At 39.3% G+C, this 25,684-nt stretch overlaps 1 protein-coding gene across 11 annotated transcripts in view; it reads left to right on the forward strand.

Annotated features, from left to right (window-relative positions):
* ITSN2 (intersectin 2) overlaps positions 1 to 25,684 on the forward strand; it is an 80,978-nt gene that overhangs the window by 8,028 nt on the left and 47,266 nt on the right. For all 11 annotated transcript variants that reach the window (XM_040554352.1, XM_040554341.1, XM_040554349.1 and 8 more), the window contains exons 2-4: positions 5,869 to 5,932; positions 23,129 to 23,221; positions 24,925 to 24,988. In XM_040554352.1, coding sequence (XP_040410286.1) covers positions 5,902 to 5,932; positions 23,129 to 23,221; positions 24,925 to 24,988 — 188 coding nt within the window. In that variant the 5' untranslated portion in view covers positions 5,869 to 5,901. The remainder of the gene's footprint in view (positions 1 to 5,868; positions 5,933 to 23,128; positions 23,222 to 24,924; positions 24,989 to 25,684) is intronic.

A 25,684-nucleotide genomic window follows, 5' to 3' on the forward strand; every position in this document is an offset into this window, starting at 1 on the left:
ACACAATTATGTTTTTGTTCTTTTAACAGAAGCAGTGATTCTTTTCTTTTGCAGGGCATCCGTTTTGCATGGTCAGTATATTCAGAAAGTGAGTCGGGCAAGGTGGGCAGGAGGATATATCTCTGAATTCCAATGAGATTTAAACCTTTTTCGAGCTAGCAAAGTGAGCAATCCAAGTGTTAGGAGACTTTTAAAGTTGGAAACCAAATTAGGTGGGAACAGAGGTTTTTAGGCTTGTAGGTTGGCATACACCAGCCAAATGCAAACCAAGTCCCATAAAATGAATAGTCAAGTGAATCTCACTGGTTTATGTGCTGTTCTTCTACTGGGAGAGGTTTTTTTGTTAACTTCTTTTGTGTTTTGACTAACATCTGAGTCAGATTGACTTCGATGGAATAAAGACTAAAACCTGGTTCATCCGTGACAGGTACGACATAGCAACTCCTTCAAGCAGAGATGCCCAAACTGGTATCTGGACCATTTTAAAGGCGTTACTGAGGTGGTTCTGGATTACTTCTGTACCAGTTCTAAACTGAACTATGGGATAAAGTCCCAAAGAGGACGGTTGCTCTGGTATTTTTTGCTTGTTGACTTAGCAATCACCTGCATGGAGGCAGCCTTGTTTGGAAGAAAGCTTCTACCCCCTTGGTGGTTGGCACTGATATCTGATCGGGTTGACTTGTTTTTACTGCGTAACATCAGCAACTTTCCTGTACTGCCACAGCAGCCACCAACAGAGCTGGAATAGGATTTTCTTTCTTGGCATTACGTGTCCTGCACCTGTAGGTAGCACCTGCGAACGGAGGATGAGCGGGCAAGAGGAAGGAACTGGGGTCTGCTTGGCAAGGGGCAGGGAGGGATAGGTTGGAGCATGAATTTTGGGTCCCCTTGGGAGAGGAGTGTAGTTAGGAAAGTGGAGAATAAAGGAGTAAACACATCTTTACTCCTGAACGTTGTCGGTCTGGTGCAGAGAGTCGTGGTACCTGGAGCAGTTGCTGCTGGCTGATTCCGTAACTGCTGCTGCTGGTAGTACCAAACAGTGAAGTGTGGGAATTTCTTCCATTAAAACTAATTTAATTTTTGTTCTGGTCAATAGCTAGCAGCACTTCTGATTCTTGTTGTTCTTAATGCTCTTAAAGATACAATTAGATCTCTGCAGTTACCTAAAATCAAATCCAGTTGTGAGTCTTTGCAATCTCACTTAAAGGCAGAATAGGAAGGATAACGTAGCTGGGATGGCACTTCCTAGGGGAACAGAATTAACTAGCAGTGTCTCTGACTCAAGTCTGTAGGATTGCTACTTCTAAAACCTTCCTTTCAAAGCATCTTATGATTTCTAAATATGCTTAATTCATGAAAGGCCTCACCTGAATAACAAATGTGCTCTGCTGTGAGCCTCCTGCTGCAGGGAGTGCATAAACCAGAAAGTACAAAACAGTAGGGATGGAAAATTATACATAATTAGTTCAGTAGCAAATAACTGTAATTATGCTTTTTACAGCAAATACTCGTCGGAAGCAATATTTTTTCTGTTCTGTCTTAATCACTGTTTGGAGGCAAGTCCCTGTATGACAGTGAGCAAAGAAGGGACCTCATCACTTAGGGTTAAGTAAAGTATTTAATACTTCTATATTTTTTTTCTTCTTCCTGAAATGTCAAAATGTTAACTAAGGCTTTCAGTACGCTTATTCACAGTAGCAGAGGGGAGTGGAAAGAGCTAGTGATCTGCTAGCTTCCAAGATCCACTTACTCACTGTATTACTGGTGTGGATGGGCGTTGTGAAGCTGGCCGCAGTCTTTGTTGAAGGGGCCAGGTCAGTGTGTCCAGCTCAATGAAGAAAATCAATTCTTGGACTTCCAAGATGTTTTTTTTATTATTTTATATATTTAAAATTAGTAGACTTTTCTACACAAATGTCTTGAGTAAAGAGGAATGTTGGGCTGTGCTGGTTTATAATGCCTTACTGACACTTAACAAGGCAGAGAACTACATGGGTATCACGTTATCGCTGTCTGCTTTGCCAATACCAGCAGTTTTTGTATCGTCCAGTTCTACAGCTGTTGCAAAGGGAGAATCAGTCAACGGCCACTGCGGTGCCTGTGCTTGCTAGTGGGCTCTTACAGCAGAAATCCTCAACGTGACTCCTTGCAGTCTGTGAGGGAGGCAAAAGAGTAGGAGTGAGTCCAGCAGTGCTGCTTCTGCACTGCTTGCTTGCTTCCAGTCACAAGCAGTGTGCCAGAACCTGATGCACCAGACCTTCATTCCTACTGAAACTATGTGGCTGTGGTTTCTCTGAGAAATATTTTGGAAAAAGAAAACAAAACAAAAAAAGTTTAGGTATAAATATTAACAAAGGTTGTGGTAAGGCTGTTCTTCATAAAATGGCAGACAAAAAATAAGCCTACAATGGAAGAGTGTGTGTGTTTTTTTTTCTTTTTTTTTTTCCTTTTTCCTGCGTTCTGCCCAGCTCTAATGCTTCCTTAGTACTTCAGCACAGTCTCAAGTTCCCCCCCTCCTTCTTGCGGTCTCTTTATTTCTCAGTTTGTCTCAACTATAATCAATACTGAGGGAGGGAGCAGAAGCTGCAGTTCGGCACATCTGACACAATTAGTGCTTTAAGCATTAGGAGCAGTCAGATCACTTGTTTACAAGAACTTGTGGTCCTGCTATTTATACATAACATCCCAGTTTTCCTGTTTTTGCCCTAAATGGCAGCAGGACTCACTGTAGTCTACAGTGTTGAGTGGGACGCTTGATACAGTTCTGTTACAGGGTGGATTTTGTGCGGTTCCTGACATTGCTTCTTATGGCTGAAGCTGATGAGTTCACCAAGCACCTCTTCTAGAACATGTTGCAGAAACAAATCTTTTCTGAGATGTTCTGGTTGTAATGGCCATTTTGTCACCTTTATAGTTGGGGATACGGCTTAGGATCTTTGTTGTGTAGAGATTTCTTTCTTAAACATTTCTATGTCATTAGATTTCCCTGTAGTGTAATCAGGTTATTTGGAAATTCAGAGCTTTCGCTGTCATTAATGATTTAAAGTTATCAGAGCCGTTTTAAAATGAGTAAGTTCTGCCTAAAGCGACAACGTTTTCCTGAGATTTCTCCCTGTAAATAAATGGTCCACACCTGTGTCCTAAAGGTGCAAGATACTTTTACAGGTGGTGAGAGCAATTTGATTTGGAATGTGTGGAAAGTAAACTCCTTTTAACTTTGATATATGCATAATAACTAAGCCTTTGGGGCACGCTGTGGAAACTCAGAAGGCAGAATGCTTGTTGAAGGCAAGAGAATCCTATGAAAAGGATTGTTTCTGCAGACCTGTGAAAAAATGTGTGAACTTCGAGTTTACTGGGCTGTTTCCTCCTTCCCTCCTCCCCTAAAAACAGTTAATGGGGGGAAATTATGTTGCAGAGATGCTTTTATTTTCCCTTTTTTTAGCTTCAGTACAACTTGTGAGTCTATCCCCAGTGAAGCACATGTGTTTGGTGTAACCCAGGTGTTACACCAGAAGGGAAGGGAGTTTGACAATAATAAAGTTTAACTTTGTTATTGTAAGTTGTATATAGTTTTTTAAATATATATCTTGAGATTGAGGGGGTTTAAGAGTGAATCAGTGTGTTATTAGACATTGTGCATTGTACCTTGTAATTACTAATTTAAAAACTCAAGAAGTGACCTGCAAAAAACGAAAATAAAGTATGTTGGAGGAATGATCAGATGTGTGGCCTTCAGCCATTAAGGCTGTAAATCTGCAGCAAGGTACGGATGGGTGGAGGTTTCTGTCGAAAATGCTGGGGATGTTCTTCAGCATCCCGCTTCTCTCTCCTGGTTTCTGTTTTAGCACTCCTTGGCAGAACAGCTTTTGCAGAGAAACGTGCTGTAGAAATGTTTAATAACATTGAAAGCATTTGTCGGGAAAGCTATTTATAGACTTCAAGTGTCTCTTGCTAGGTTGCTGGTAGGGCCTAGGAAGGGATGCTGGAAGCAACCTAAAAATACCCAAATTCATTTCAGAATTCCTCTCTTGGAATAGATCCATGCCTCCTTTTTGCATCTTTCTGCAGCTGATGTCAAATGACACCCTGGGAGATTATTTGGACTCGTCAGTTGTTTCCATTTATATGTGTGTGTGTATATTCTGTATATGCAGTATATATTATATGTATCTATATATGAATGTATAATGCATGTGTCTGTGTGTACATAAAAAAAATACCTGGGAATGTCAGGTGTCTTAGTGATACTGCTCTGTAATGTGTTAGTTTAAAATATATATACATATATATATATTTTATATATATATATATTTTTTTTCTGTATTGGACAGCTATGTGTAGCACCACAGAGCAAGGTAACTTCAGATAAAATACTGTTTTCCACTCATTTTGGGGGGGGAACCACGTGCACGTGGCTGTGATGTTTACAGGTGATCCAGTGGGAATGAATGGCTTATGTCCTATTACAGTTTCCTGACGTTAGATGTTGTTTATAGGATGTATAAATCTGTAAATATTTATTAAAATGAAATTATAAATAGTGCATAAACATATATAGAGAGGATTGCTGACAACTGACCCCAGGTATTTTAATTAATAAATTTATTCATTATTTTTACTTCAGAAATGCACAACATACAAAAAATGCTCTCCTGCCCACAAGTAAAACTGGAGTGCTTTCCAGTTGTGGGGTTTTCATGACACGATGCGCAGTAGTTTCCTTGGGGGTGGGTGAGCATGGGGTCATGATCTTTCTGTACTTAAAGTCCATGGTTGTATTGAGAGATGCAGGGTTTTTTTTGGTGTGGGAGGAAACAGATTGGTATCTGAAGAGGGGGTGACAGAGAGGTCTGCGATGTGGTGCACTTGCTGGAGTGGGGTAACAGTGATCAACTGCAGAACTTCATTTCTGTAGCTTCATCCTGAACAATAGTTTCTCCATGTAGCGTGCAGGATAATGATGTGTAAGCTTCAGTGTTTAACTGAAATTATCTCACTCAAAGCAAGAGCTCTCTGTACTGTCTTAATTTGACGTTTGTAAAGCGATGCTTGTGCTTATCCCTCAGATAAGTTCTAAGTTAATAGTTTGCAGTGCCAAAAAACTAATAACTTCTATAGGTACTCTTGGAAAAACAAGACAAGTCCTAGTGCTCTGACATTTCTTGTTAGGAAAGTAATTTATAATGAGACCCCCCCTTAAATGCTTCCTGCAGTAAAGTCTTCCTGCAGTAGCCCAAGAAAAGGACTGACTTCATGGTGTTGGTTTTGGAAAACTGCAAGTTTTTATTAGAACGAGTCCTTTTTTTTTTTTTTCTCCTCCCAGAATACATCATATAGGAACATTTTTTTGTAAATTGCGTTGGAGGAGCTGAGTGTGTGAATTTGAATAGTGATTGTTCTTCCAATTTTCTCAACAGAAGCATTCTATTACAGAGCTGTATGCCGAACTTTTTTAACGATATACATAAATATTTACCAGGGAGCGCTGGAAAAGATCTGTGAGGACACGGAGTCTGTCTCCTCACCAGGGGAGGATTGTTCCCCATGCCATATGTCCTGACATGTTGTCAACTGTTTGTGTACGTTATGCAGGAGCTGCTAAACAGTCGGTACTGTTTTCCTTTAAGAATGTGCCACTAGGTTCGAGACTGCACTGCACACCCTATAAAAAAAATTTAAAAAAAAGAATCCCCCGCCCCCTCCCAAATGTAAATTCAGCTTGTTCAGCAGCAGCCTGAAGCCCTGCATTGTTTGCTATCGGAAGTGGGAGCTAAAGGGGACAGACATTCCCCCTGCTCAGCAGGAGCGCGCAGCGACGTTTTGCCCTTGTTGCATTATTAATGGCACAATGTTTTTATGTTGCAGATGGCTAAGAGCTAGCGAGGCAGATTCAAGACCATGATGGCTCAGTTTCCCACAGCCATGAATGGTGAGTAGCTGGGTTCGGTTTGTTTAGGTAGGGGTGGGGACGTTTGTCTTTATTTTTTGTTCAAATGCTGATATTCAGAATAGCTGATTTTAGTACCTGCAGCAGCGTTACGGTCAGTCTGCTGCAGTTTGCTTCCTGTAGCCTGACTCGGACTGTAAGACTTGGAGAAATTCAATACAAGCCTTATTGTGGCATAATTTAGATACAGATATGCCTGGAGCATCTAGAAATCTCAGATTATCTACAGGGTTGAGGAATGTCTGACTTGTATTATGAATACTGGTTGACTTTTGGTTTGACTTTTGAAGTGGGGAATATGCAAAGTAACAGTTGACTAAACTTGCATACCTTTTGTGTTACGTAAATCAGCACAGAATGTGTTTCATTGCAATATATTATGCTATTTACTTTAAGCCAAATATATTTGAACTTATCAAGTGATTTACTACTATTTTCTAAAATAATCAGACTCTTTTTCTTTTTAAAGTTAAGATTTTTCCTCTTGATTCTGCACCCCAGGTACTATAGAAACTTTTGGATTTGTTTCTTGGTGATTTTCTTGCAAAGATGTATGAGAGATGAAACTTTAAAATTGTGTGTGTTCGTGTGTATATGTATATAATGGAGCTTGTTATTTCAAAAGAAAGCTTATTTGTGAAGTCACAAGTTGCAAATATCTGCTAAGAAATTTAATGGTTATGTGCTGCTGTCTACAGAGCTGGCCAAAATGAAAAGACAAATATAGCAGCAATGCTTTGCACTTCAGGTATTCCAGATACTGGGTTGAATAAAAAAAAAAAAAGTATTTATCTCATTTATCTGTGAAGGTTACTGCAGGACTGAGAGGTCTTTATTTAACAAATTTAGTCATCGCTGCTAAAATGAGTTAGGTAAATAAGGTAAAGTGTTTTTTAGCAAGCGAAGTGCGTTCAGATTTCAAATTTAAACTCTTACACGTTTCACATGTGCATAAAACGTCTTGTGAAATAATTTGTGTGATCAACACCTTTTTTATGCAGGCAGCTGCAGTTTGATCTGGACTTTGTTTCACAGACTTAATAAAAAGAGAAGTAAAAGGGGTTGATGTATCACATACAATAGTGAAAGTATCAGATTTCCTTGCACTTGGTCATAGTGAAAAAACATTTTTTTATTGTCACATACTCTTTGGTCCCCAATTTAAAACAAGCAAGCAAACAAAAAACACTCTTCATGGAGGATACAGCTTTATGTTCTTGGCTGCCTTTGTGGATGACCTATGCATAAAGTGTCTTTTTGGCTTGGCTCTTTACTCCTGGATGCTGCTGGAGGACAGCAGTGAGCAGGTACATGACTCGAACTCAGAAATCTGTTATAGTTTGGGAGAGTGGCCCTTGATCTGGAATCCCTTGCACAGTACCCTCCATCGGCCTAAAAGGGAACTATGCCAAAAGATGCAGTTTTATTCTGTCAGTAACAGAATTTTTCTATGTTTAGTGAGAGAATGTAAGTAAGAGCAATAGCAGGCAACAGTTAAATTGTTCCCCCTCACGTGAATTTGAATGATTGCGTGTAGTTTTGCAGTCATTTGTCATCAGAATTTGATTAAATTTGAAACAAGTCAGGTGGGTTAAGAAGAGTAGTTTTAATGTGATTTCTGAATAAATACTGAGCACTCTGCTACTGAAATCATTCTTCCCTAATCCATGTTCCTCTTCTCTGGTACTTCCTACTACTGTTTTTGTTCAAAGTAGATCACCTACGTTTACCACTCACTGCTCAGTGGAAACCTCTAATTATGGTATTATACCTAGGTAGTGAGTGACTTCAAGCACTGGATGAAGAACGAGGTTATGCATGTGGCAAGTAAACCATTAGGCAGTGCTGCAGCCCAAGTGGAGGGCACTGACTGCCTGCCACACCTTGGTATTAGCAGAGCATTGACCCTTTCGTTTTGTACTCTACCAGGGGGAAATGGTGGTTTTCTTCTGGGAAGGAACCCCTGTCCTCAGCAAGGTACAATATATCCAGCTTTTAGATCATCAGTTATATAAGACGTGAAGTAGTTTCTGTTTCAGGATTATTTTTGGCATTCGATGTTAAAATTAAGTGGATATTGTAGAGCAGGTGTGTGCATGAGCAAGTGATTACAAGGTACAGGATTACAGCGAGTTGGAGAACTGCAGGGTTCAAATGACAAAGCAAGATGCTCAGATCACCTCAAACAACTACAAGCAGAAGATGTTTCCCACCTTGTTTCCCAGTCTGAGCAGAGAAAGGGAAGTCCGTGCAGGATCTCAAGGTTAGCTTTGTTGTGTGCTGGAGTTCCAGCCTGGAGACTCAAGTTCACTGAGGGCACCTTGAGCTGTTATTCAGAATCCACCGCTACCAAAACAGTTTCTTAAGACTCTCCAGCGTCAGCGTGTGGCTGACGGCCAAACTGCGTGCTAGGCTGAGAACTGGCATATTCTTTTTTAATTATGTGGCCACATGTAAACTTCAGCTTATTGAGGCATTGTGTGCTCCCAGGACACATGCTCTTGTTAAACCACTTACCCTACCTCTCTAAAGACATGAAAGTATGCAGTAAATATCGACAAACAAGTTGCCTTTGACCTTCCATTTTTGTCCAAGGTGACCTTTGTGGATGTCTTGCTAGCAGGCTGGAATTTCAGAGGAGAAGCAGGACTTGAAGAGTGTATGTTGATTTTATACGGAACTCAGGGCGGACCCAGCAGTTCTTAGAAATTTATCTCGTGCAGAATGTAAAGGTTGTGATGACATTTTATGTGAACAGGCAAGGCTGAGTAATGCCTTTCTTCTTGTGTGGAAAGGCTGCCGATTACAAAGCATATATATAACACCAGATGGATCACAGACATTTGAGTATATCTCTGTGAAGTCCAGGTCTGTCACATAGCTACTCCAGACACATCTGTCTCCCCGGTCTGCAAACCAGTATTCCCTACTCAGCATTTTGTTTTATCCTGTAACTGTGTGAATATTGATCATCATCTCTGGGGAAAATGATAAATCCAGATTCCTGTGGTTTATTCTCCTTACATGCAGTTAGTTTTCCCTCTAGACAAAGCTTTCCTAACATTTCATCCCAAGTCTTGTAAAAGTGGCATTTAGTTAAATTAAATCATGAGTACCTTCAAAATAATATTTTAAAGGAGTTAATACATTAATAACAAACAGTTAAAAGGACAGAGGCTGTAATAGATTAAAATGCATTTCCACTTAATACGGCAATCACGGAGTTAAATTAATCACAAAGCAAGAAAAGGTGGTCTTCACTGCCATGGGATGCCTTCTGCTACAGCCCAAGAGCAGTTGCAACATGTTACTGTTCTCCTAACTCCCCTTCCTCTTTACGCTAGAATTTTCAGGGTTTAATATCCACGCTGATGCTGAATTTTGGTTTGGGGAAATTTAATCTCCACAGTCTGGCTGGAACAAGGAAGGCAGTATTTGTCGATCAGTATCTTTCACAATTTCCTTAGGTACCATTGGAATTTTTGGGCTGTGCTTTTTTTGTTTATGTTTTTATTTGTCCTTCCTCTTCCCTCCTACCACCTGTTTCCTTTGATATAATTTCTTGTGGTCCAGCAGGAAAATTCCTCTGATAAGCTGAGGTGCAAAAAGGAATGCTCAGAACTCTCATTTTTCCTTCTTCTCAAACTTTGTAAGTCAAGCTGGATTTTATGCTGCTGTGAATACAATTCAGAGCAGATTGAATGGGGTCCTGGTTCCACTGATGCATTCTGTAGAATGGAATTCTATTTCCCTGGTCGTCACAGCTCCATTTAAACCTTCATGAATGCAACATGACTTTTAACCCATGGATACAAAAGCTGTAGACTTCAATATCAGCAAGTGTAAGTAAAGATACTAAACTGAATTAGAGCTTGCAAAGAAAATGTCAGAATTTGTTCTCCTACATCAAAAAAGGAAAAGGAAAGGAAAGAAATTCAAAGACAAGGACAAATATTTTCCGTGGCCTCACTTATAAACTAATCCTTCCTCTCAGTTCTCAGTGAGGACACAGGTGTCAGCTGATACAGAGCAAAATTTGCATGCTCAAATCAGAAGGACATATATCTTCTACCATCAGACTCTACAAAAATTAGATTTCCAATTGTATGTGCCATATCATGTGTTTTCTTTAGTCCTAAAATGTCAGAAATAGTGCTACATGATTGCAGAGTAGCAATTGTCCTGTTCATGTTTAATTATGATAATATGATTCACATGGAAGATGTAAGAGGAAATTTTGGAAGGAGGAAATAATAAGACATGGACATAAATGTTAAATGCAATAAGTGGAACTAGGTTTTAATGAAGGTTGCACCTTACGCTTTCTTCAATAACTGAATTTTGTAGATGGAGTGTAACAAATCTCATATTTGGACTTCATTAGAGAAAGAACTGGCTAAAAGGAAGAGAAAATGGAAGTATTAGACTAGGAGGTCATAACAGTGAAATTCTCCATGAATTTTTATCTTGGGACCAGACTTTGTTGTTTATTATTTATGGAAGCATCCATTAGTAAAAAGCAAGCGTAGGCTGGTTAAATTTGTTGATGATACAAACTTAGGAGTCATTTTCCAGACAGAATTACACAGGATCCATTGCATATCATTAGTTCAATTTCATCATATTTCTATTATGCTGTCCTCAAATAGCTTTTTAGTCATACCATGATAGGCTAGAAGAATTTCTGCTGGATGCTCGCAGCTCAGGATTTGGCTATGACTAAGGAGAAAAGCAACAGGATGTATTAGATGATCACGTAATAATTATGTGATTTGAGGGAAAGGAAATGCATCCTAAAAGGTGAGTGGTGAAATGAGAAATACTGTGTGCTGTTGCATAAGGCTGGGGAGAGACATCTTGTGGGCTACCAGGCAGAGCTTGGACTAACTGCTCAAGGAAGGACGAAAATAAATTAATAGATGCAGAGTTAGGCCTCAGCGTCATCCAAGCAAAATGAATTAAGTATTGAGAAAGACTGAAGAGATTGTCTTTGTTAACCTTCCAAAATAAAAGCTTACTGCTTTTTAAAAATTGTATTTACTTTACTGTAAATAAATTTGATCTTTATTTTACTTATTAGGTAGGTAAATATTAAGGAGGGAAAATATTTTTCTTTCAGTATAGTGATAGCACAAGGTTAAATTGAGGTGAATCGGCTCCTAGTGTTTTGGTGTGGAAATCACAGAATCACTTAGGTTGGAAAAGACCTCCAAGATCATCAAACCCAAACATTAACCTTTAACCTAGCACTGCCAAGCCTAGCACTAAACCCTGTCCCCAAGCACCACATCCACATGGCCTTTGAATACCTCCAGGGATGGTGACTCAACTGCTTCCCTGGGCAGCCTGTTCCGATGCCTCACAACCATTTCTGAGAAGAAATGTCTCCTCATTTCCAACCTGAACCTCCCCTGGCACAACTTGAGGCCATTCCCTCTAGTCCTATCACTAGTTACCTGTGAGAAGAGGCCGACCCCCAGCTCCCCACACCTTCCTTTCCTTGCAGAGAGCAATAAGGTCTGCCCTGAGTCTCCTTTACTTCAGGCTAAATAACCCCGGTTCCCTCATAAGACTTGTCCTGTAGACCAAAAAAGAATCGCTCTCTTCCCAATTTCCTCCTCTGGAAGTATCTGGTGGCTGAGCTGTCACCCACCCAAAACAGTACACTGGGGCCTTGCACATCTTATGTGTGCCAAAGCTCCGCCAGCCTCAGCCAGACACAGTCAACCGTGGTGGCCGCGGGTGACAAAGGGACCTCGCGGCCCTCAGCGCCAGCCCTTGAGTCCAAAATGGCTGCCCAAAACCCATCTGCCATGACCAACATGAGTCAAATCGGGACATTTCTGCCAGCAAGGATGTTCTAGAACATGGTCAAGGAGAAAGTCTGGTCACAATAAGGCAGAGCTTGCATTGCATAAAGGAATTAATGCATATAGTTTCTTGGAGTAGCAGCAGTCTGGACGTGATGACCTTGGAAGTCCCTTTTATACTATGCTCCTACAATGTAAAAACAAACAAACCCCCCCAAACAAACAAACAAAAGAAACCTAAATGTTAAATAATAACCTAGCAAAGATTTTAGATCTTCATCCCCTGAGTTAATTTAAGCTAATAACTGCCCTGTCTTGCTCAGATTTTACTTTTAGTATTGTGTTAGGTTTTATAAGGTAAGATTGCATTAAGTGGGGAACCGAAGGTATTCTTTAATTGTATTGCAAGTTGCTTTATTAATTTGGAGTATCAGTGAGACTTCCACATGATTTTGTTGTTCTTCAAAGCGTGTGGAAAAACAAATCTGAAAACGCAGGAAGATCTACAAATGCTTCCCCGAAAGGAAGCCAGAGCCTGAGGGCTTCACTGAGGGGACTCACAAACATAAATCTACCACGTCAGAACTTCAAAGGGCTTTAACTGTTAAAAATTTAGTTTTCTTGATAACTACATCTGCTTCATATAGTTGGTGCAATTTATTTTTTTTTGGTGTTGGGTGAAATGCTTCTTTTTTAGCAGCTACTAACTACCATGTCTTCTGTGGTCACTATGGCCTATCCATGTGGAACAGGCCATAGATAAGACTAATTGGTATTGGCAGAATGAGTTCAGGTTTGGCCTGCTAATTATAACGTCAAGAATAAACCATTTTTAGGCATTGTCCATTTTCTATCAAATGTATTTATACAATGCTGTGTCACTTTAATTAGGAATCTTGTAGGTTCAGGCTATGCCGGATCAGTTGTTGAGGACATCTGCTGCTTTTCTTATAATTGAACAATGACCTTAAATCATAACTGACATAGATTTCCAGTGTTTCACCCCTTACAGCTTTAAAAAAAAAAAAAAAAAAGGAAAGAAAAGAAAAAAGGTTCAATTGACTAGTTTCTTATCAATACAAAATTAAATTATTGAGTTTAAAGGAGGCAGAAAATGTGGTGGTGGTGGTGGTGGTTGTGTGTTGTTGGTTTTTGTTTTTGTTGTTGTTGTTCTTTTTTTGTTCTTGTTTTTTTTTTCAACCTAATGAACAACATAGTTTGGAACTCATTGTGTGAAGGTGCCTTGGAACCCAAAGCTCCAAGTGTACAGAATCAAAGCTTGTGGAGGAAAGATCTATTCCTTGGTTATTAAATGCAGTTCTTCTGATGCCTCTTTTGGCTCAAGAAACTCCCAGATTGCTGATTTCTGAAAGTCAAGGGAGTATAATACCCAGGGAAGGACTCTATTTCTAATTCTGTTCTCTTAGTGAGTACGAGCTACTGTGGAAGAAGGGTTAGAGACTATGGTATGACCCAATACTGAAGGTCTTACATTCTTAAATGAGTCTTAATGTCATTTATTATATTTAAAATCAACTTCTTTAGGGTGCTGAGAAAGTAATATTGTATGTATACAATACCACTACACAACTAATACAACTATAGTCAGTAGTGTATGTATACTGACTATAGTTGGAGATTCTGCTAATTAGTAATGTAACATTATAATGAGTATTCTTTAAGGAAACTCTTATTTTTGATTTTGTTACCTTTGTGGTTTTTTCCAACTCTCTCTACATGTTTTCTGTGTATCAGGACTAGAAATTATAAAGAGGAGGGCAACAAGAATGATCAAAGCTACAGAACAGCTTCCATATGAGGAGTAATTACATTGACTGGGACCTTTCAGCTTGGAAAAGAAACAGTCATAATGCTGGATACAGTAAATGCCTATAAAATCACCTTGAGAAGGTGACAAGGGAGTGGTAATTGATCTCATAATACAAGAATTAACCAGTATCAAGTGAAAATACTATTGGCAGGTATCAAACAGCACTTTGAACAGTGTCAAGTAAACAGTGAAGGCCGTAGGAACCTGGATGCCAACCAGTTACTTGGATTCCATAGGTGATTAGATATAGATGGATTTTGCTCCCATTAATGAGGTATCACGTCTGGATCAGGAGCAACACTGGAGGCTGAGAAAATATGCTGAGGAAGTAAACACTACGCGCTTACTTCATTCTCTCCTTCTGTGCCAGGTGTTCTGCTTGGGAGCCAGGTACTTAGCTGGATGAATATTCGTGTACTTAGCTAGGTGAACATTGTCTGAACTGGCAGGGTCTTTACTGTGGTTTGTTCCCTAAATTATCTCCTAATTTATTTTATTCCACAGATTACTCAGGAAATGCCTCTTCATTTTCCTTCTGTCTCACCCTTCCTGTCTGACTTTTTATTTGGTGGTTCTTTTCTTTTCTTTTCCTCTTGGTCCCAGACTTCCTCTTCAAGTCTGAGAACCTGGGAATGTCATTTTCACTCTAATAGCCTGAGAATGAAGATAACTACAGAAGTTACTAAAAAGGATACAACATTCTTTGAACAGAAATCTGCTCTGATTTTATGTCAGCTTATGTTTTTGTAGGAGGATCATTTCCTTTACTCAACCTAATTTCAAGGTTCATTTTGTATCCTCTTCCTTGGTATTTTTACTGCCAGCATTTCTCCCAGTGCTAAACGATTTATTACTTGCTGCAGATGGCAACTGACCTGAATCTTATTAGTTTTGCTGCATTCCACAGAGATTTGCTAGACAATAATTAAACAAATTATCCTTTTGTAACTTTTTAATTAATTAGTAGGGGTTTTGTGAATGCTGGCGATCAGCAGCATAAAAGAAATCAATCTTCAGAAATAGAAGACTTCAGTCTAAACGCTAGAAGTTTTTTTTCCTCGACAATGATGATTAAAACCTTTTAATTTTCCTTGTTGAAGGCTTTGATGCAGGTTGACAGGAATTCACCCAGAAGAGCTGCTGACGTGCCCTAAACTGAAGGATAAGCATGTCTTCCAACTTCTGTCTCCTGTTGACAAGGAAGGCTGCAGTCTGCCAGCTGGAAGCATGCTTATGCTAACAACAGATGGAGGCAGGTTTTGCAGCTTGGTGTGGAAGAACATGGCAAAGTACCCCCCATTTTATTTATTTATTGTCATGACAGTACTGCTTACTTCAAACTTTCCATACCTGCCATTGAAAAGTTTCTTGGTAGTGTGATTTTATTGCTATTTTTTTCCTCTTTTCTATCTCTAAAATCCATCGGGAAGTATTAATATTGGGCAAATACACAGCAATATCAGTAGATGGAAAAATGGGCTCATTTCATGTGCATCTGTTGGTAGCTCAGCAATTTCAAGTAATTTCTTGGTTTGGTATTAGTTCCCAGAATTGGACAGAAAATATATTTATTGGTAGTATTGAATGGGGGAGGCTTAGGTTAAGATGAGTCTGTGTGCCAACTTTTCCTCTAAGAAAATAAAAAGTTAACCGAGGTTTTGGGAATAAAGTACAGGTTTACAAACTTTGTAGGTTACAGTAATTGCACATTTTGATGATAAATAGAAATCTTGTTACTTCATAAAATTAACAAATTTTAACTGGCTTGCTGGTAATTTTTTAATATTTAAAAAACCACAAAATACTATTGAATGGATTATCATAGCTACTACAAGAAACTAGTGTAAAAGCATGCTAATGTGCAGCAGAGAGTACTGTCATGTCAGAGTACACATTTCCTAATTTTTGCATTAGTAGAGCTCTAACAGAACTCTAAAAAAGATTTTCATTTACACATCTTAAAACGAAATTTCTGTAATTTGCTACATCTGTGTTTTTTTCTTTTTTTAATGTTTTGCTTGGTACATTGCATTAAGTTTCAGTGGAACTTGGCAATAACAATTAAAAAGGAGCTTCTAAAAATGGATAGCCATAATGAGCTAGATGATACTGTGATTTTTATAAAGTGTAGCAATGCATCCCATTATTATAACCTGATAGTTTAAGTGCTTTGGAATCATTAGGTTGCACTGTGAAATTGAGAAAACGAGTGGCTCTTTACCTTCAGCACAGGCAGACTATTCTGTATCTTACACCAGGCTATTATGCATCTTTGCATTATTTTAGGGATTATATTCATTCTAAAAGGATTATGTTTCCACATTGAGGTCAGTGATTGGCAAAGAAAGTCTAATAGTCTTACTTTACAGATAGACTTTGTATATTGAAGTGGGGCTTCAGTTACAATTACCGTATCATCAGAGAAAATACTGCATCGTATGGAGTTCTGCTTCTGTTTCATGGGGCACGTGGTTAGTTCAAACGATCCCAGTATTTGATTGTAGTGAACTACTGAACACGAGGAGGGAAGTGGTGGCGTCACCGTCCCTGGGGGTGTTCAAGGAAAGGTTGGACCTGGTGCTTAGGGACATGGTTTAGTGGGTGACATTGGTGGTAGGGGGATGGTTGGAGCAGATGAACTTGGTGGGCTTTTCCAACCCTAATCGTTCTGTGGTTCTATGAAAATATCTATAGGCCTATACATAATGGAAAGAATATGAACTGTACCCTAAACTACAATGTTTTATGCTTCTTTGTTCATATTTCTGTCAGGAAGCTCTTGAATTAAGCAGGCATTTCATGGCCAAATCTGTGTAGCCCTGCACTTGTCAGACACTGTTTAACAGCCTCCCTGTGTGGAACAGCTATTTTTGGAAAGCACATCAGAGACATTAAAAAATCTTTAAAAATACTCTTGGCTTTAGAGGGCACGATTCTTCTAACTTTACTGAAAATACAAAACTGAAGGAGAAACACAGGAGCTTTTCCCCACTGTTGAATGAGCTTTAGCTCTGGTTGTTTCCTTTCAACAGTGTATACGTTAAAGAAACTGCTGAAGTTTTCCTTAAGCATAGACATAGCCTTTTCCCCTGGCAGTTGTTGCAGTGTTGCCTAATGTGCTGCGAGCCTCTGTGATGGGTTTCTGGTAGGACCAGGAGTAGTGGGATTAATGCACACATTGCAGGTTGTGTGGCTCCTGCTGTGGTCTGAGAGTAGGGGAGCTGGGACTCAGAGGGGCATTCGTCAAGCATGGGCAGGTGGGGGTTTGGGATGGGCAAAGAACAAAAATAAATGTAAAGAATCAACATAAATGGAGGGAAACAGTTATTGAAAATAGTAGAAACACTGGTAAGAAATATGGAAATGCATAATAATGGAGAAATACTCTGTGTACTTTAGTCTCTTAGTGTGTTTACCCAATACCAAGGAAAAATCAAAAGTACAATTCCACATTTCAGTTACCTCATTTGGGCTCATTAAATCTGATCTATAATAAATAATCCTGTGGTAAACTTAATTCCTGTCTGTATTTGTAGATATTAGATTTATCCCAATATTTCTTACACCAAACAATTCTCTCGAGTCTACTGATGGGAGATAGTAATGCACTTGGTGGTTGAATTATGGAAAGCCCCTTGTTGTGCAGCTACAAGCAAGCTGCTGCATGACATTTCCCCCTCCCTAAACACAGGGATAAATATTTATTTAGGGTCATTATGAAATTTAATACTGTTTTTTGGGATGGTTAAAGAGGTGGTGTATAATCACTTGTCCTCGTGACTTATGTGTACAGGGAGTTCTCTTTCAATTTGGTTTTATTACCTCCGTGGAGTTAATTAACTTTGTAGCTCGTAGGAGCGTAGTTTTTTTCCTAAGAATAACAAACAAGCAACACCAATCAGTGAAAACCAAACACAGTTCTCTGAAGAATGTGAGAAATGTCTCATGATATTCCACAAGTGGGAAGTTGCCTGTATCCTTTTCGCTAATACCACCGGTCTGTACAGCTCCCTTTTGCCTACAGGTAATATTAACACGTGGCAGAAGTTTCACAGCAGCATTTTCAAGGCTTTTTGCTGCTCTCCTAGGACTGCACTTTCTTCTCTCCCCTCTTTTTCATTTGCAGCTTACCGTTTTAAGGAAAGAAATGCGTTTGTTTTTGTTTCATGTTGGCAGCCCATCAAAGCAAGTCCTTTATTTTCTTTAGAAGATTATCAGTCTGATGCAGAGTTGTGATGGCATTTCTAGAGCCGTTCCTACCAAGGACTATGATCCTGTCATAAAGAGACCCTAATATGCTCTCTTACAAAGATGTCTCGTGTTTAGAATGAACTTAAAAGTACAGAAAATGTTTAATCCTCAGCACAGTTGCTTATTTCCAACACTACAAACCTTGGAGTGCCGCCACATTGAATTACATAGTTACCCATTACATGAAGGTGAGGTCAGATAGGTTTTGTCTTCTTTAGAGAAGTCTTAAAGGCATGTTAAATTACCAGTGTGTAGTACTGGGTTTGTTTGTGTGTGTCCTTGCAGTTCTGTGGATCCCTTAAATGTAGGCAGAATCCAGACATGACTTTGAATTCTTGAATGTATCATCAAGCTGTGGAGTAGGAGGAAAGGAGATTTCTCTGTTGGTTTCTCCCAGGCTTTCTGGTCTGGTGTAAGGAATCAGCTGAGACGTTTCTGGATCTTGAGTCTGGATTTCCTGTGTTTAATCTTGAGACCACTTGTCAGTCTTGATGTTTATCTGGTCTTCTCTGAAGTACTAGCCACTGTGAGAAGAGATTGGAGATCTGTCTTCTAAAAAAGATAGTCTCTAGAATTGTGGTGGGTTGGTGTTCTTTTTTTTTTTTTCATAGACAGAACAAGAAAGTGAAGGCAATAATTACTTTGTTTAGGGAGAATCTTTGTGAGGTAAGTCTCTAAGTTCAGCCTTTCCTGAGTCTTGATTCCTTAAAGGGGAGTGTAGTCAAATATAGTGTTAGCTTCATTCAGGTGGATATGTTTCAAGGTCATGAGATTGCAAGGGAACCTCTTTGGAAGAAAAAAGAAGTGGTTTTAAGAGATACCTTATTGCCAAAGAGACTGCATTTTTTCTATCCAAAACTATACCATCTATAACTGGGAAAAAATATTTCTCTCATGAAAATTTCCAAGAAATTTAAGTTAGAAAAGTAGTAACATACTATTAATCGTCCCCAGCAAAGCCTGTCTTGAGAGCCTACAGTGGCAGTGGTATTTTGATCTCTGGTGCTGAATTTGTTTAAAATATTGTAGTTCCCTACTACTTGATGCCAGCTCAAAATTTCTGGAGTGCCAAAGGTTCCACCACGGCTCCATCAAGGAGCCGTGTGCCTCTTCCCCCATCCTGTGATGGGAGAGGTGTCTCGCCAGCAAAGCCTGACAGAGGGGATGCCTGCAGTTCGGTTTTGTGATTCATGCATGACTTGCCGTGAGTAACGGCTCGGGCTGTGAGGAAGGAAGAACAGCAGAGGCTCTGGGCAAAATTGGTTGTTCCCTTTGGTCAGGTCTGGCTTACTGGCAAGAAGTTTCTCAGCCCTGGGGTTGAAGTGTTCGTGCAAAGATCATTGAGCTGGGCCAAATATGTTTAGGTGATGTGTCTTGGACAGTAGATTTCTGTTTAATTCTTCCCGCAGCCTCGTCCTTCCAAGAAAAGGAGTGCTCTTCCCATTGTTGCACACTTTGACATGCCCATGACACTTAAGACTCGCTGGAGTTGTACTCTTCTTTTCCACTTACCTGTCTCAGCTGTGATTCCCAAGACATTTGGTGGCCAAGAAAACTTGGTAGTTTGTGTATCAGGCAGTGTTATTTTTCTTGAGAGCAGTACCGACTGGTCAGTTTTGCCACAGGTGGTTACTTTGGGAGATAACCATAACATTCATGAGGTTTGTAGCATGTTTTGATGGTGATTGCACAGGAGAACTGAGTTTCAAACTAATTTTATCATCTGTGGTAAGTATTGTGATGGGCTCAGTCGTACTGTAAGTAAACATAGTAATTACTTTGAAGAATGGTGTCATAAGGCATTTTGTGGAATTGCCGAGACCTTGTGATCCCTGTTGTTCGACGTGTTGATTTCAGATAGATTGATGTGGTATTTTTGCTTGGTACTTTGTGGAATCTTAATTTTAATGACACTTTCAGTACAGACAATTTTTTTTTCTTATTCTTGTCTCCAAATAGTTACATCAAAAGAGTGATGAGCACCTGGTTAAGCTGAAAATAAGTCCTCACAACACTTTCACCTTCCCTTAGTGCTATGCTCTTAATTTTTTTTTTTCTTAACATGTAAAGAATCACAGCTCTGGAAGGACTTTGCTTGGGTTCTGTCTTGCACTCAAATCTCATTTCTGTTTGAAATTTAGTACGTGTTTTCATTCAACCTTCTAAATTAAAAGGTGTTCTAATAATCTCCCTTTGAACACCCTACCTTTCAAGGTATTCAGTGTTGACAGATCTCGTGTGATGTTGCTAAAACGGTCTGAACTGAACGTGTTTTCTTTGAATTTCTATTTATAAAGTATGCATATTTTATACGCTTACTTAAAAGGAAAATATTCCAGCTACATGGGAGGAGTTCTGCTTTGAGTTTTAAGGTCTGTTACATTATTTTCTTCTATGTCTACAAACGCCTCAGGAGATGGGAGCATATCTTTGTGGACTTACTTACAAAAACATTTTCAGTCTGTCCTCAGGAACAGGGAAAATCTGAAATTCTTACCTTTGAAAATAAATTATTAGCAGGTTGGTCTTTTCTGGATATGCAATCAGTTTCCTGAAACATTCACACGGTGCACTTTTCATAACACGACTCCGTGGTTAGCGCTTGGACATGCCAGTAGCTGCTTGCAGCGTCTCATTAGGATTATGCCATAAACACTTGGTGCTGCAATAGCGTCGGTCGCAGCCAAAGCTTTTATGGATGAAATTTATGCTTGGAAGAAACCTGTCGTGGAGATGGGTGCTGAAGAAATGCTGCTGGGTGTTTAATTTGGGAACTAAGGGGGGGAAAAAAAAAGGGAAAAAGAGAAGTCACCAGATTTTATGCAGAGATGTTCTGCTGAAGTATATCAGAAGTGTTTCAAGGTTGATTGTCATCTTCTTGCATACTTTGGGATACATTTATATGAAACTGTGAATTTCAGTACGTTTAAACAGAAATACGTAATATGTAATATAAATTATATTAGATAAACTACAGTAGTGCCAGTAACAGCAGTCAATGAATTCTTACAGTGTTTTTAGCACTTTGCAGCCCTGACCACGTGAATATATTGTGGCAGTCTTAATCCTTCTGATTGATAATCTAGAGGTAAGGAGTGCTGTAGCTACCTGCTTCAAAGGATAACTAAAATACGGTGTTGTATATACCAAAATCGTGTTGTTGCTATGATTTTATTTTCCATATATTTAAAAAAAAAAAAAAAAGGTCAGGTTTTCTGAAGTTGCAGTTGAGCAGTGGTTCATCTTTTCCAGATAAATTCCTTAAGGATTAACCATAGTATGCACTTTCCATTTGTATCTCAGAACTAACATTTGAAAAGATTTAAGTGCCATTTTTGCCGAAGGTTTTTTGCCGTAGGCTGGAAGTTGTCCTCATTTGTGTGTTATGGCAATACTCACAGTGCCCATCAATAGACATGTAATAGATTTATTTAGATTTATTGTCAGAATCTAATCTAGATTTATCTAGACGCCTTTAATCAGAAGAGAGAAGAAGGCTCCTGTCATCTGAAGGTGGGGTTCTTGAAGTGCAGTTCTGCATGTAGCCTGCAAAAAGACTCTTTCTAAGCCTTTCCCTTTCTTGGAAAGACTCTGAAAAATCCTTTGGGATATGTTTTCTCTGGGAGCAAGGCATCTTTAATTTCAGCAGTGGTAAGACACCGGACAGATGGGCCAGCATCTAAGTGTGGAGAGCCAGAAGGAGGTCTGCAAGCGTTGAGCTGACAATGCTCTTTTTCACATCCCATCTTCATTCTCCTTCCTCCGAAGCGAGATGTCTCGTACATTCAGCTGTTTCACTGTAGACCTTGGGTAACTGCTGCTGGCATGGAAACAAAACTCCAAACTCAAGGTGCTTAAAGGTTATATCCAAACGTCCTCCCAGCCTTTTTGCAATTCATATTTCCAGCGAGTTTTTGGTTTTCGTTTGTGTGGTTTTTAACCATTTGTCTTTCCCTGTGAAGCAGCAGCGTAAAAAATCTGAAAATACGGGTCGTCTTTACAGGACCTTGTAAAGCAGAGACGGTAGTATTTTTGGACAATGTGTTTGCATATATGAATAAACAGAGAAGCGATTTAACGTTGCCAATATGTGTGTATTGGCATGTATGTTAGCTTGCCATCTGCTAGCTTTGTTACTGCTTTGGGGAAAGCAGTGAAAAAAGCTCTTGAAATTTTGTCGGTTCAAAGCCTTGAAATGAGGTTTGTGTCGGAAAACAGGAAGCATTTTGTAGTAACTTTCTTTTGAAGTGCTGTGCATATTAAAGCAGCTTGTTAATATCTTCCTTAAAGAATTATTTATTTCCATGACCATTTTTTCACCAAGCAATATGAATCTTTGAAGAACACCGTAACAGCTCTTTGAAAGTAGTAACGTTCAATAGAATTTGTTAGAGATTTTTTAGATGACCTTTTAATGCTATTTTGGGGGCTTGCATTCAGAATTTTGGCTAATTCTTGCACTCATTGATTTAAAAATGAGATTTTGTCAAAAGCTTCCCAATTAGAACTTCTTCCTACTTGAAACCCAAACCAATTGTTACTGGCAAACTGCTTTTCCTGCAAGGGTGAACACGCTGACCTTTATACAGCACCTTTGAGCATTTCTGGAAGTCACTCCTGGTTCTGTCTGGTATATCAGCACAGCTTTGTAAACAAGATTGTTCCCTGCAATTTCTCCTGGTTACCTTGAGGCTGCAATATTTTATACTTTTCCCTTTTAAGCACTGAAAAATGCTAAGTTGAAATCATATACTGTTTAAAAAAAATCTCAGGTGTTACTCCTTTGTCATACAAAACCAGCATGTTTTTATTAGCAGTCCCACTCTTGATTTTAGAACATCGGCAAGATGAAGCACGAGTCTTTTTGGCAGCTGTAGGAATGTGAGCCTTCAGTATGAGAACCCCTGTAAGTGACATTGAATCCTATTTGTTTACTGGTGAACCAGGGGAGTATTTGGTTCACACAAAGTACTGAGAGCAGCATGCTTCCTGCCCTGACTGCAAACAATCAGCAGCAACAGGAAACTACTTTGCACCAGCTTTGAAAGCCAGGACAGCTTGTTTGAAAGCAGAGCATAAAGCAATCTGGCTGAGGAGTTGTCTCAGCTAACACTTGCGCATCTGGGAAGCAGGTTTTTGTGTTTCATAATGTCCTTGCCAAACTGGTAGAGGCTGGGTGTGTCTAGATCTAATTTTGTCTCTCAAGAAACCAAGCTTTGATTTTACAAATGATTTGCTTTATTTGTAAAAATCTTCAGTCTGTTTGTTGTTGTTGTTGTTTTTCAGGAGGTCCAAACATATGGGCCATCACCTTGGAAGAGCGGACCAAGCATGACAAGCAGTTTGATAGCCTTAAACCCACAGGAGGCTACATTACAGGTTGGTCTGGGATTCTGCATTACACATTAACTGCTATGTACACATAGTATCTTTGTGAAACTGTTTAAAAACTACATCCTATTTCAGCCCTTTGTTGTGTGACTAATAACCATACTCTTCAGGCAAACAGCCACAGGTTATTACTAAACCTTTGGAGCTTTGGACTAAAGTCTGGCACAGAAACACTGGCTTATTAACCCCATCACTTCTGCAGCCAGCATTTACGTGCTGTCATTCTGTCTAGTTTCAAAACCCAGAGTATCAGGCTAAATCTGTGCTGAGATGGGAAGCTGCCAAGAAACACTTCTAGTAGCTATTGTGACAAGTGATACCAGAAACACAAGTGGCTCTCTTCTGTCTGAATAGTGCTAGAGAACACTGTGCTGTTAGATATCTTTGTTATGGGGGGAGGCAGGGAGAGTTACTGACAACTCTTCCTTGTTAATGACTGCTTGATATATTTTAACCATTGGGCTTTCAGCAAATTCTGGACAGTCTCAGGGCATTTTGCAGTTGCCTGCTGTCAGTTCCAGTTGAATTCAATTTTTCTTCTCTGGAACAATTGTGTCATGTTGCTGTGCACTTCAGAATTTGCACTTTGTAACATCAAGAAAAGCCTTGAGTTCAGTGGCGCAGATGACTTAAGTTAAGAATGCATTGTTCTTTGTGTGTGCGGGGCTGCTAAAGATGAGCCCTGATCACTTCTGCCTGCCTAACTATCTGCCGACTAACCTATCTGGTAACGCTAGTGCCCCTATTTTTCCTCTTTTTGGTCTGAAAAAGACAGAGGAAAGAGAGAGAAGTTGTCTGTTGGTAACATGCCCATCTTCTGGCTAAGATAATCTCCTGCTTTGACCAAACAGCACTGGGAGATTGGTGTTTATTTTACCACCAGCTGGAAAAGTATGCAGTCCCGGGGACTTTCATAAAACAGACTACCTTTAGGCCACATCAGGGCTGTCACCTGCATGTCTGCAGGCTTTATTATTTGTTTGGTGAGTGTTTGAAATGAAAGACTGTATATGAATAGAAGGGAAGAAAGTTCTGAAAGAATACCTGAAGTCTTGGCTTTAAGCATATAGAATTCACTCATAGATAAGGATTAATATCACTATCTGTGTTTTATCATATCCGTACCAATTGATGTGGAATTCAGTATGGATGTGCACAACAGTTCCTATTCCTCTCCTGAAATACTGAATTATTGGATGCTTCTGTGATGGAACAGAATTTTACTTGGAACATATTTTCCAATTTTTTTTCTAGAGTGGCAGTACTGGCTCAAGTTAGGTTGGATAAAGGAGAAGGAAAGAAATAGCGTGCTCATCCTTTCCTGTAAAAGTAATTGGGTCAGGATTAAATTTTTTGGTCATTTATACTGTATAATATTTCTTTACATCATATATTTGTTAAACTGTTGGCAGCTGTTGTTTTTTCACCTGTTAAAGCTTTTTGTAGCTATTTGAATCCACTTCTCAGAGCAAAGATTCAAGATTACAGAACAGAAGGACATCTGATAATTGCTGTCACCAAGGGAGGAGTTGGGTGGTAGGAACCTGGAAAGTTTAGCATCTGTTGTGGTGGTTTGTTCTGAAGATCTGGTCCCTCATGGGGGTGCTGAGGTCTTATGAAAATTCCGATATTCATAAATGTCCACTCCAAGTCTCTAGTGTAATAGTCTTTTTCTTTCTTGTTTGTCACAGGTGATCAAGCACGTACCTTTTTTTTGCAGTCTGGTCTACCAGCTTCAGTCCTTGCTGACATATGGTAAGGTATTCCTTATTTTTTATAAGAAGTAGGTAGCTTCCAAATACCATCTCTGGTATGTTGTGTTGTCTAAAAGATGCTTTCAGCAGTCAGAGGAGGAGTGTTGTTTTAATCATTGTTTTTAATTTTATTAAATTTAGAGGAAGGATTGAACTCGTGTACCAGCACTTAATTAAAAAGCAGTATCTTTCTAAATCTTTCTTATGACTTTAATTCAAATCAGACCATCTTGAACACTGCCTTTTTAAACTGTAGAATCGCTTGAAGCAAAAGGTGCTGCAAAATTGCAAGGCACTAATAGGGGAAAGCACCTGTTGGACTGCCACAAAAGTCAAACCATGTTTTAATGTTATAAGTAATAATATGGAATAAAGAGATTAATGAATTTCTGGAGATACTGAAAAGAATGGTGTTTAAAATACCAGTAAACACTAAAAAACGGCAATAAGATTAAGTGTGGGAAAAATTACGTGCTACTCAGCTAGGAGTGGAAACTGTACTGAAACTAGAAAACAGATAAAAATCTGAAGCTACAGAATAGGTCAGTTATAATACACTGTAAGATATCAACCCAGTACTACAACACGGGAACTGGAAAAAGTGCTGCTCTTTGCAGCATGTAGTTACAAGACTTAAAACAGAAATTTTCTTTGTAACTCCTCAGTCTTCACCAAAATGCTGCGTTTGCTTCGAAGT

Source organism: Cygnus olor, chromosome 3, assembly GCF_009769625.2.
Source record: "Cygnus olor isolate bCygOlo1 chromosome 3, bCygOlo1.pri.v2, whole genome shotgun sequence".
Taxonomy (NCBI): domain Eukaryota; kingdom Metazoa; phylum Chordata; class Aves; order Anseriformes; family Anatidae; genus Cygnus; species Cygnus olor.